Source organism: Balaenoptera borealis (genome assembly GCF_965194805.1).
Source record: "Balaenoptera borealis genome assembly, chromosome: 7".
Classification (NCBI taxonomy): domain Eukaryota; kingdom Metazoa; phylum Chordata; class Mammalia; order Artiodactyla; family Balaenopteridae; genus Balaenoptera; species Balaenoptera borealis.
Window position 1 is genome coordinate 72857853 of NC_138864.1, and position 13964 is coordinate 72871816.

Below are 13964 nucleotides of genomic sequence, written 5' to 3' on the forward strand. Positions count from 1 at the left end.
ACCTTGATAAAAAATAGAAGCATGGTTCTAAAGTTAGCCAGCCTAGTTGGAAAAATGTGGTCAGTGGTTGAAGATATGGTTCAGATGCATACCACCCTCTCTCTTCCTCTCCAGAGTTCCCGACAGAGGGCACAGAGAGAGCAGTGGACACAGCATGCTTTGGAAACACAGAGGAAGGTTACCTAATACATAGCCCAGATAATCAGAAAAGATGTCTCTTCCCAAATTACAAACTGTGAGAAGTTCCTACTCCTGCCTCCAACCTATATTATAACCTTGCTGAACTCCGTCCAGGAATTAATGCTCCAGATGTCCTCCACTGGCTGTGAAGCATGAAAGTTAAGAACTTACTGGCTCTAAGATCAGACAACCTGGTTCTACCACTTAACCAGTTATGTGACAGACATAAGGCAAGTTATTCATCTCTGGGCTTCAATTTAGTTTGTAAAAAGGGTACAATGAAGAATTCATGAGAAAATTCATGTGAAGTGTTTACATAGCATATAATAAAAGAGCAAGAAGTCTTAGCTACCTCTGCTATTATTTTAAAATAAATATACTTATGATGAATGCAAAAAGGGAGAAGTATATATAGGATGTTACGTGAAGGGAATCTAACCTAATCTAGAGATGAGGAAAAGCTTCACAGGGGAAGCACTGTTTAAACTCTCATCCTTTGCAGCAACGTGGACGGACCTAGAGATTATCATACTAAGCAAAGTCAGAGAAAGACAAATATCACACAATATCACTTATATGTGGAATCCAAAAAATGATACAAACGAACTTATTTACAAAACAGAAATAGACTGACAGACATAGAAAACAAACCTATGGTTACCAAAAGCAGGAGAGGGATAATTAGGAATTTGGGGTTACAAACTACTATATATAAAATAAATAACAAGGACCTACTGTATAGCACAGGGAACTATATTCAATATCTTGTAATAACCTATAATGGAAAAGACTTTGAAAAAGAAATATATACATATATATGTATGTATGTGTGTGTGTGTGTATATATCTATATATAACTGAATCACTTTGCTGTACACCTGAAACATTGTAAATCAACTGTACTTCAATTTTAAAAAACCCCTCTCTCACCCTAAATCTAGACCATGAGTCCTTATACTCAAGGGAAAGAGACACACAGAGGGACTGGCAAAGAAACCAGCCAAGTACCAGCACGGACGGACAAGGACGACAACCAAGAGGAACAGGACGGGGCCTGCCTTACTAGCTCATCGTAGGAAATGCAGAGAGAGGAGTGTGATTACCACAGGAAAGGTGGCCCAGGGGAATTCAGTCAGTGCGCCACAGCCCCTATGCAGAGGAGGGAACACAGGGTAAACAGAAGGGCTGGAAGTGTGTGTGTGTATGCACATGTGCATGGGTCGGGGGTGGGGGTGAGGGGGCTCCTTCCGTTGTGGATTATTACAAGAGAGGAGCAAAAAGTGTTTCTCTAATACTCAGATTTTACAAATTAAGTTTTGTCAGTCCAATGTATATTGAGCACCTACAAAAGCGAAAAGCACTTGGCTGGGTGCTCTATATGCTGCAAAGATGAGAAACTCTCTCCTCATGTAGGAGCTGACAATCTGATGGGGCAAAAGCAAGAACAGAACCTGAGCTGGAAGGATGTTCGTTACCCTTATTACAGTGCACTAAGTCGAGAGATCATCAGTGGATATAAAGAGCACATAAAGGCAAACTGGAAATGCTATAAATGAGGAAGGAGACTTGGAGGTCAGGAGTTTTGTTTATACCTCAGGGTATTTTAATTTTTAACCATTTTCATGCATTACTTTTTCAATTTAAAACACTCCATAATAAAATAAAAATATCAATGCCCCACCTAAAAGAATGTACCAATGAAGGAGATTTCTTCCCTCCTATTTCTGTGTTCTCCATCATATACACTGCAACTCAGCCACAGTATGACTAAATATCCCTTATGTACATATTCTGGTTTAATGTTAAGTCCTGTGCATGTGCTGGTGTGTATTTTTTCCAGCTGCTAAAGTAATAATTTTGTTGTAAGATCTGTAGGTTTTACAAACATGGGTTTCGGCAACCTATCTTCTGCCCCTCAGACCTATCACACCAGCTCAAGTGAGAGCTGCCTCCTTGGATACAAAGGCTACTTCAGTGATGAAACACATTCCCTAAAATTTCTCTGCCTCTGTCTGCAAGAAATCGTCAGGCTAACAGGATTTTCTTTTTTCACAAGCAAGCGTTCTGATTGGTCCTCTGCGCTTGTGAAAAAAACGCCAAGACTTTCTAACAGATTTAGGTACCACCTGGCGCTGGGAAGCCCCATTAACACTCTTCTGTTTAATCTCTCCTAATTATGCCAAATAAATACCACTTAAAAACGACATTTTGAATATGCCTTTAATGTTCTAAAATGTGTCTCCCAACCACTGAGTAATTAGTTCCTTCATCTTCCCAGGCACCAAAAATTAATCTATCTTATTTACACAACTGTACTTCTGGCTTTGTAAGAAGAGACATTACCTTTGCCAGTTTATAGTCTTCAAGCACCTCTATGCAATAACAACCGTGGTTGGAATAGTGCATTTACTAGTTGGAGACCCCTTAGTGAGTGGTTCCCTTAAAGTTCTATTTTATGAATATGTACAATATGAAGATAAAGACATCCCAGGGAGAGAGGAAGTAGTAGGCATGAAAGTCTACTGGGGAATAATGGCAGCACCTAATCCCAGCCCTAAATGGAAAGACATGAAAGTTAAATTTTCATACTAGGCCTTGTTTCCTAATTGCAACTCTAGTAAAAGATCTAGTGGGAAGAAGACTGAAATGACAAAGGTCAGATTCTCTTCCCTGAGTAAGGTTTTATTCAGGACTGCTCTGGCTTTATATGGCTGATTACCAAATGCCCATAAGCATGCAGCTTTTCTGTTTCTGTAAGTCCACTGTTAGAAAAGTGTCCACTGTGTTGGTCAGTAATCCTTACATAAGAATTTGTTGTTACTGTCTTCTGAACTTAGCACCAGCAGCACACTTCTATCATTATAATATCCCTTCTTAGATAATGAGAATAGCACAATGCATTGTTTCTTCATTTCCTTATGCCTATCAAGAAGTGAAGATTTGGATTTGTCTGCACTGAACTGAATAAAACATGACTTCCCCCTCCTCAGTTCTGCTGTGGCTTTATATCTGATTTGATTTGAGTGAATGTATGTCTTTTAGAGTAAAAAGCAATATGATGACCTCTTTTTGAACTAGGAAAGGAAAAATATATATATAACCACTTAAATGTGGTTGATTGTATTATTTTCCCCAATTATCTGCTCTTCCCCACCTCCACTCCTTGTAAGAGGATTATGCATCCTTGTCCACTGCCCTGGACTGGTTGTGCCTTCCTGTGACAGAAGTACACTTCTCTCTTCCAGTCAAGCCTGACTTGCTATGACCAGTGACATGTCAGGGTGGCACATCAGAGTGGCAGCTTTAAGAGTCATAACATGGTTCAGCTCTACTCTTCTCCCCAAATCCCAGATTGCTGCTACTTTTTCAGCCTGCATCTCAGAATGAAGACATACATGGGGCAGAACTAAGATGATCAGGAGTCAATATGCATCACGATAAACCTCTGGGTTGAAAGCCACTGATATGTTAGGGTGTTTTGTTACTTCAACATAACCGAGCAAAAGCTGACTTCATTCAACTACATCTCAAGCGTGTATCCAGACACTGAAAACTACAGTGAGTACCTAAGACTGAGGAGCATGACAAGGACTTTGGAATATCCATCAGTGAGGACCTTGTAAGGCAATTGAGTACACTGACCCTGAAGAATGGATTGGGGAAGGGGAAGTACAAGGAAAGGAAGGACAGTATAACTACCACCACATATCTGAAAAGTGACCACATGGAAAAGTAGGAGAAAAAAGTATAGACTTACTCTTTTTGCTTTTAAGGGCATAACTAAGACCAGAGGGTAGAATTAGAGACAGAGACAGAGATAGAGATTTTGGTTTAGCATGAGGACGAGATTTCTACCAATTAAATCAGTCTAACAGCAGAATGAGTAGTCTTGCAAAGTAATATGCTTCCAGCAATTGTAACACATAAAACAGAGGCTAGATGGCCACCACATATCAGATGCAGTAAAGAAAGAAATCCTCATTCTATGGTAAATTATACCAGATGACCTCTTCAGAATTCTTCTAATTCTGATTCTGTAAATTCTAGAGACTAACTCATGATGCTAGGTTCAGTTATCTCTCTTGGATAAAGAAGAAACGCTAATTCCCCAGCAATAATCAGCCATACAATAGCTTTTTAGATCTGTCATTTTTCTGTGTCATAAAAATACATAATTTTTCTTTTCTGCTCAGTTCATTATTACTTTTCCACACTATTTTCCCTAAAAGAAAGTGGGACTTCTTTAAAAAGTCTTCTTTATCCTATTCATTAATGAAATTTAGAAATTATCTTCAGGAACACAGACTATTTTATCAGAGCTAAGAGTAATTAAACCAGGCAACAGGAAATTATCACCTCCATAAACAGAAGACAGAGATCTTTATAGAAAATCACTAAGATTCTTGACTGGTACAGGTGACTTAATTAACATGAGAAGACATATCTATAACTTATTTGTCAAATGTACAGACCTATTTGTGAAATACAAAGGTTGAGATAGCATATCAAATTTTGAAATACTGATATTAAAAAATCCATAACATCTTCAAACCTAAATATTTCATACGGCATTTCTTCATGCTATTTGCCTTCTACAAAATCATCAATAAAGGTCTTATCTGTAATAAGAACAACATTTCCTATGGTTTGAACATTTAGCTTATAGAACTCTTGTGTCGGAAAATGCCAGAAAATCACTATCCACTCTGCCCATCTGACAAGAAGATTGCAAAGATCAATGAAACAATTAAGTACAAAATATTGTGCAAATATAAAACTGGTATTATCATCATCCTACATGTACCTCTAACTCACAGAGAATTTTTCCACTACATTTCTATTAATTGGAATATTTTAGAAAAAGTGGAAGACACAAATTCTAAGTAGTTAACTAAAAAAGAAAAACTGACATTAATATTAGTATTATACTATTTGGAGCAATTAAAATGAGAAGGCACTGACATATAACCATCTTATATCATTCACTGTGGTGGGCACTGGAGTACACAATGAAAACCCATTTGGTAACAAATGTAGACTAATTTAACTGCTATAATAATTTTTTTTTTTAAAAGGTGTAGCTACTTACCAACAAGTCTTATTACATTCAGTGTTGTATTGGTTAAGATGGGTGCATTCACTTTATTTAGACTGTAATCTGATTTCTTCCTGCTTTTTAGAGTCTCTCGAGAAACGCTTAATATGAGAAAACAAAACAGATTTGCAATTAGGGTTGTCAAGTAGTAAATCAATAAGTAATTCAGCTTAGGATCTAATTTGCTAATTAGTTACTGAAAATCACCAATTAGTTACTGAAAGTCTTACCACGTATCAGCTGGGGATATAGAGATTATCCTCCTGTCCTTACAGAGCTTACAGTCCAGAGGGGAAGAGAAATCAGTAAACAGAGAAATAAAGTACTATAATGTATTTCTTTGGTTCTCAGACATTAATTAACAACCATTAAAAGAAGCTATGTCACTAAATTGTAGCAATGTTTTCTTAGGTCAGTCTCCCAAGGCAATAGAAATAAAAGCGAAAATAAACAGATGGTACCTAATCAAACTTACAAGCTTTTGCACAGTAAAGGAAACCATAAACAAAATGAAAAGACAACCTTCAGAATGGGAGAAAATATTTGCAAATGACGCGACTGACATGGGCTTAATTTCCAAAATATACAAACAGCTCATACAACTCAATAACAAAAAGACAACAACCCAATCAAAAAATGAGCAGAAGACCTAAATAGATACTACTCCAAAGAAGACATACAGATGGCCAACAGGCACATGAAAAGATGTTCAGCATCGCTAATTATTAGAGAAATGCAAATCAAAACTATAATGAGGTATCAGCTCACACCAGTCAGAATGGCCATCATCAAAAGTCTATAAATAATAAATGCTGGAGAGGGTGTGGAGAAAAGGGAAGCCTCTTGCACTGTTGGTGGGAATGTAGATTGATACAGCCACTATGGAGAGCAGTATGGAGGGTCCTTAAAAAACTAAAACTAGAGTTACCACATGATCCAGCAATCCCACTACTGGGCATATATCCAGAAAAGCCAAAAGCTCTAATTCAAGAAGATACATGCACCCCAAATGTTCACAGTGGCATTATTTACAACAGCCAAGACATCGAAGCAACTTAAGTGTCCATCAACAGATGAGTAGATAAAGAAGATGTGGTGTATATATACAATGGAATATTACTCAGCCATAAAAAAGAATGAAATAATGCCATTTGCAGCAACATGGATGGGCCTAGAGATTATCACACTAAGCGAAGTAAGTCAGACAAAGACAAGTATATGATATCACTTATATGTGGGATCTAAAAAATAGTACAAATGAACTTATTTACAAAACAGAAACAGACTCACAGACATAGAAAACAAACTTATGGTTACCAAAGGAGAAGTAGGGGGGATAAGCTGGGAGTGTGGGATTAACAGATGCATAAAAATAGATATAAAATAGATAAACAACAAGCATTTACTGTATAGCATGGGGAACTATATTCAATATCTTATAATAAACTACAATGGAAAAGAATTTTAAAAAAGAATATATATACACATATATGTATAAGCAAATCACTTTGCTGTATACTGAAAACTAACACAATATTGTAAATCAACTATACTTCAATAAAAAACAAATAAATAAAATAATAAACAAAAAAAGAAGCTATGTCACTTAAAAAAAATGTTCTAGGAGAATTATACATCAATTGTACCAAGCATCCTGATTTCAGACCTACAAATATGAAAAATACCTTCCTTAGAATCTGAATTGGGCATCAAGTATAATGGTAAAGTCTGGGGTTGGGGGGCAGCTCTAGATTCAAAGAAAAAGTAGAAGTTATATGGTAAGTACAAAAAAAAGGGGACAACATGTAATAAGACCAGAAGTAAGAGAACAGAGTATGCCTAGAGAAGCACAAGGAGTTCACAGTGGTAGCCTGGAGAATGAGTGGGCAGAGGGAAATGTGATAAGAAAGAAGGTAAGTAAAGGCCAGATCACTGAAAGGAACTGAACCTCATGACTATAACGAGTATGAACCATATCTTAAATGCAGTGGTGAGCCATTAAACATTTTAACCAGGAAAATGACATGATCAAATTTGTATATAAAAGAAAAATCTTAATTTGTATCCAAGAACAGATTAGAAAGGGTTAAGACTGGAAATGGGAAGCCACAGTAAGGAGGCTGATTCAATAATGGGGCCGAGAGATTTCTGCATGAACTAGGATGGTAGCAGTGAAATACAAGAAATTTTGATAAATTCAAGAGACACTTAGACGGTGGAATTGATATAACAGTCAACTGGTTAACTGCAATCAGTAGTTTACATTGTGTATATTTCTTAGGGGTAGGTTAAGACAGTTTAAGAGGCTGCATAACCCTACAAAAAATGTGAGGACATACACATATAGTGGCAGACGTTTGTTCGTTTCAACTTAGACCTTTTCTTTTAGCAAAAACATACTCAAAACATCTAATGAAAAAGTCCAACAAAATAGTTCTTTTCAGTTCATAATGGATCATAGATGTAGATTATTAAATACCATATATTTGTGTAAACCAATGGAAACAAATTTCCCCAATTAAAACATCCCCAATTATATGACTTGTTCACTTTTGAGGTGAGAGATTATATCAATCAGGGTGTCAAATCAATCAAGTATTCACTAGGTACTTTGGGGGTGAAGGGTAGGGAAGAGTATACTTAAATCTATCATTAAAAATAAAGTATATTTGTGGTCACTCAATATCTGATACTCAGTCATGAAACTACCTCACTCACAAATCAGAATCAGGCCCAATTTAAAGAAGGTGACAAAAATTCTTATAGTTATCATAGTTTTTGAAGAAGACAGTTTATCATAAAACAAAACTCAAGTACAAAAAAAGGAACCTTAATAGAAGGCTCAAATAGCAAATATCAATGACATTGGGAAGATTTTTCTGTATTTACTAGATTGAGGCAGCAAATCCACATACAAAACAAATGACTATTTTCCTCCTTGAGAAAAAAGGAAATCAATGTGAAACATAAATTGATCTATGTGAAGCATAAACCACCTCCAAAGGCGGCAGTGATTCTATAAATCAAAAGTTTGTTTTTCTGCAAAAACCACTGATCTCTAGATTAAGAGCTCTTGGGTTAGGCCCATTATCAAAAAAACTACATTTTTAGCCTTTCAGGAATCATTTTTAAAATACATTAACTTCTCAGGGTATGTGCCCAGTAGTGGGACTGCTGAGAGTCATGGACCACAATGTTCACTGCAGCTCTATTTACAATAGCCAGGACATGGAAGCAACCTAAAGTGTCCATCGACAGATGAATGGATAAAGAAGATGTGGCACATATATACAATGGAATATTACTTAGCCATAAAAAGAAACGAAACTGAGTTATTTGTAGTGAGGTGGATGGACCTAGAGACTGTCATACAGAGTGAAGTCAGAAAGAGAAAAATAAATACCGTATGCTAACACATATATATGGAACCCAAAGAAAAAAAAAACAGGTTCTGAAGAACCTAGGGGCAGGACAGGAATAAAGATGCAGACGTAGAGAATAGACTTGAGGACACGGGGAGGGGGAAGGGTAAGCTGGGATGAAGTGAGAGAGTGGCATGGACATATATACACTACCAAATGTAAAATAGATAGCTAGTGGGAAGCAGCTGCATAGCACAGGGAGATCAGCTTGGTGCTTTGTGACCACCTAGAGGGGTTGGATAGGGAGGGTGGGAGGGAGACACAAGAGGGAGGAGATATGGGGATATATATACATGTATAGCTGATTCACTTTGTTATAAGGCAGAATCTAACACACCATTGTAAAGCAATTATACTCCAATAAAGATGTTTAAAAAAAAAAATTAACTTCTGTCACATGACACTATAACCAAAAGAAAAGTTTAATTTTTGAGTTTTTTTTCTTAACCTTTCAAGTAAATCCTCTATGTTAAACGTGCAACATAAAATGAGAAATACCATAAATTCCAAGAATAAGTACCTTTTCACAGGAGCATCGCCTGTCTGCTCATCAACATAATCTTGTTTTAGTTCCTCAGGAACATCACTGTCACTGTCATACTCCTGATAGGCACCTTTTTCTTGTTCATCAGATTCATACTGAAAAGAACACAGTATATTATTCAACAATGGGTACGAAGAACCAACCTTTCTTGGAGTCTTTCAACACAGTAAAAAAGTATCCAATTTTATAAGAAGTACATTACAGATGAAAGTTCTTAATAACTGAGCTTTAATTTTGCCATCAAAAATCATATTAACTTTCCATTTTCTTCTTCATCATCCTACCTTAACCAGTTCAAAAGAAAATACAAACATTATATTTCAAAAGCTTATAAATGCCCAAAAGAATCTCCATATAAACAAATGAAAACAAACACATACCCTGCTAGACCTTAGAAGAGGAAAAGAGTGTTTATTTGATTAAAAAAACTCTTCCTTCAAGTGGTTTCATCCTATTTATTTCCATTTTGCTAGTTCATTATAAAAAGCTTGAGAATACAATTCTGGTACTCTGGAAGTATTAAGTCAGCTTAATAAACACAACACACATGCTAATATTCTATCTAATTCATTATGATGAGATTTAATTCCAAGGGCAACTTAGAAAATTAGGCTTAGCACCTATGGACTACTAAGAACAAGGACAAAAATAGTGGATTTGCTCTTGAGAGGAAGAGTGCCTTTTCATCATCTTTTTGGCACCATGGCCCAGTGCCGGCATGGGAGAAGACAGTGGAGTCCATGCACAACAAAGGAAGCAGTGGCAGTATCACCATCATCATTGCTGATTAGTATTATAAACTAATATGATTAAATAATGGCTAACATTTATTGAGTTTCAACCAAGTACTGGGCTAAGTGCTTCCATAAAGTGTCTCACTGAATCTTCAAAACAATTCTATGAGGAAGTTTTGTCCCCATATGCCAGTTGAGGAGACCAGTATAATGACAATAAGGGAAGAAGTCAGCCCCCTAATTCAACAACTATTTTTTAAGAGTCTAAAGCATTACGAGAGGCTGTTTTAAGATGTGGACCCTGACCCTCAGGACCTATGCTGTACCTGTGAAGATGAGATCACACATTAATAACTACAAACAAACATTAGAGACATTCTCCCCCACTTGTACACAATGTGATCCTGGTGACATTCAGAAAGGTGTTCTACACAAACTAGGGTCAGTTCCACAGTACAACAGATCCTCATTTTCAAGGATTCTTTATTTGCAGATTTCCCTACTCGATAAAATTTGTAACCCCAACATCAATACTTCATGACACTCCTTGGTCATTCACGGATGTGTACCATGTGGAGTGGCAAACACTTTTGAGTCACCCTACATACATGTTCCCAGCTAAGAGCAAGCAAGGCGACACTCTACCTTCTTATTTCAGCCCTCCTGCTGTAAATAAGTGCCCTTTTCAAAGTCTATTTAGTGTCACATTCTTAAAATTTTTGTACTTTTTGCTGGTGATTTCACTGTTCAGAATGCCCCCCAATCATAGTACTAAAGTGCCGTCTAGTGTTCCCAAGTGCGAGAAGACTGTAATCTGCCTTAAGGTAAAAATATGTATGTTAGATAAGCTTCACTCAGGCATGAGTTACAGTGCTGTTGGTCATGTGTTCAATGTTAATGAATCAACACTATATTAAATTAGGTGTCTTTAAGGAAAAACACATGTAAAACAAGGTTGTGTATTGACCAGTTGGTGAAAATGTTGTGACCAGAGGCTTGCAGATACTTAATCCCATATTTTGCTTAAGAACAACGGTTCTGTATTTGTTAATTCAGAGTTCATGCTTACTTTATTGAACACAACTGCCAGAAATAATGAGAATCAAATGCTATGTGAGATTTAAATGAACAAATCACCAGTGCAGAGGGATATATTATTTCAAAAATATTGGAATGACTTAATTCCTTTCAGTTTAGTCTACTTTATAGAGGCAAAATGTCACAAAGAATCACTAAATTATAATTTTAAATATGGTTCTCTATGGAATAACTTCTACTTCATGATAAAACATGATAGTGGTATATTTTCATGACAATATTTTTTAAATTATATCTTCACTTAATAACAAAAACAAACCAAAAATATGGAGGCAAATTCAACAGATTTTTGTCAACCCAAACAGTTTTCACTTCAACTTCATCAAATCTAAAATAAAAATTATACCTAGGCCCTCTGGAAATTAAATACTGTAAAAACGCCCTATAGGTAACTGTGAAGTATTTCCTCATTGTAAATATGGGGAAACTGAGGGTCACAAAATCACAATAACTTGCCAAGATCCACACAGCTAATCAATAATAAAGGTCATATTCATTCATCTGCCTGCAAACCTTTCCATTAACTCACACTACTTCTAGTTTATATTGTTTTCTGAGCTGCTCAGAGTGCTGTTAAAACACTGTATTCCTAAATCCTCAAAATATCCCTGCTAGGTAATTAAACAAGACATTACCCTGTTTCAGTTAAGGGGACATGGAACAAAATGACTTCCTTAGTTACCCAACAAGTGGCGTTGAGAAAAAAGTGCAGATGATCTATTCCTTCATACATCTGTCTATCCAATAAATCATATAACTATGCAGTGACTAAACTATGCTCCTACTCAATTAGTAATCTGGTAAGAACATAAAGTAATCTAATAACAACATAAAATAAACATAAAGGCAAAACTTATCATTCAAAAGAACAATGTCAACAAAGCATACTGGAAAGCCATTCATTACCTGTACAAGTAGTATTACAGGTGTCTAAGTATATAGGTAGGAAGGTGGGTGGTAAATGTATGTATAAATCTAGTCAATTACCTTGCTCATTGGTACAACACGCTCAATAAGAAAATCCCACTAATGTTCCACAGTATGTTTTAAAAAACACCACATACCCCATTAGAAGCCAGGACGTCTTCTGTTTCTTCATCTTTGTGGTCAGCCTGAATTTCAAATGGATTCCCACCACTACAGTACTGCTCAAACAAGGTTACCATTTTTGAGGAAGTTGAGGATGGCTGCTTACTGGGTGAAACTGATGGGGAACGTGACTGTTCCATGAATTTAAATTCCTAGACGTTTAAAAAAAAAAAACAAAAAGGAGCCAGATCCCTTTTAGCAACAACAATAAAATTCAAGTACATAAACATATACATCAATGCAGATGTAGTTAGTAAAGAAAACAATCCTGATTCTTTAGGTTATTCTTTTTTTTTTTTTTTAGGTTATTCATTTTAAAATCTTGCAAGTTATCTGAAAGCACAAACTTGGACATACATGTTCAAAGGTTTTCCTAAAGACAACTCAGTCGCTGATGTCACTTAAAACAGTGTTATCTGCATCAAGCTGCTTTTGGCTTACTTTATGGAACTGCACAGAAAATTTTTTTAAATAACTTCAATTTGAATGATAATTCTAAAAATTTTTACATAACAGCAAAAGTCCTAGTAGAGTACAGTTTTAATAAAGTCATTCATAAAAACTAATTGTTGTTAAGTCAAATAGCTTGCACCATTTGAGATACTCTACGTGAATACATTGAAATCCAAGCATAAAAGATATACCTTTCTTTGTTATATTGATGTCTATACACTTTCATTTATTTTTCTTCATATACCAAGAAGCAGACAACACAAATACATGCTGAGGTCAGATGATACATCTTCTAGTCCCAGCTTGACTTTAATCCATTATATTCCATTAACTTCCTATGTAATATTGGGAATGTCCCCTGATTCCCTATGCCTCCATTTCCTCATCTGTAAAATGAAAGGGTCGATCTAGATGAAAGAATCACAAACACTAAAGCTACAGAGTTGTAGCACCCAGTCCAAATCACACACTTCTCAGATGAGGAAACTGAGGCAGTCCAGAGGGATTCAGGTCCAAGTTCAAGATTACACAGCTAATTAGAGGAAGAGATGGAATAATGGCTAAACTTCTTTCAAATTACAAAACTCTTGATTTAATGATTTTTAACAAAAATTTAGTACACATTTTTCTTATACCTTTTAATCATTTTAATATTATTCCCCAATTTAAAATTTTTCATATTCAGAGATAATCTTCTTTAAAATTACATTGGTTTACTAAGTTTCAAATGATGTGTTTATTTTCTTTTTAAATTGCAGCTATACATTAAATCAGATCCACAATAACGCTTAAAAATCAGGCCATTATTTTTAAAATTCTAAACACGGGGTGACTATAAATTAATAAGACAAAAATTTTTTAAAACAAAATCTACAGAAATACATGTGTCAAATGAACACTATCTCAGCTGTAAATAGTTTTCAACGTAATTACTTTTTTCCCCCACTGTGGTTACAACATGAGATCTACCATTAAAAAAATTTTAAGTGCACAGTACTGTATTGTTAACTACAGGCAAAATGTTGTACCATAGATCTCTAGAACTTACTCATCTTACATAACTGAAGCTTCAAGGTAACCACTTTAAAGGATATAATGCTCACTTGGATGGAAATGTTTCAACATACCTTGTAAAAAAGTTGTTTTCTAATTACAGCAAGTTTATATACGCATGCACCACACACACACACACACAAATTGACAGTTAAATACAAATTCAAATGAAAGTATTTAAATAGAGATTATAGAGATTCTAAAATCAATGCTGGAATTCTAAATAATGTTAAGGAATCATCTTAATTTAATAACTCTAAAATAATGTTAATTTCATTGTCTTTAAAGCATTTATT

The 13964-nt window shown here is 35.6% G+C and overlaps 1 protein-coding gene across 3 annotated transcripts in view; it reads right to left on the bottom strand.

The window, feature by feature from the left end:
- Positions 1–13964, bottom strand: part of VPS50 (VPS50 subunit of EARP/GARPII complex) — a 128873-nt gene that overhangs the window by 30749 nt on the left and 84160 nt on the right. For all 3 annotated transcript variants that reach the window (XR_014246423.1, XM_082398262.1, XM_082398261.1), the window contains 3 exons: positions 12138–12314; positions 9218–9336; positions 5270–5376 (listed from right to left, as the gene is read on the bottom strand). Coding sequence is in view for 2 of the 3 variants with exons in the window: in XM_082398262.1 (XP_082254388.1) it covers positions 5270–5376; positions 9218–9336; positions 12138–12314 (403 nt within the window). In the remaining variant the exon portion in view is untranslated. The remainder of the gene's footprint in view (positions 1–5269; positions 5377–9217; positions 9337–12137; positions 12315–13964) is intronic.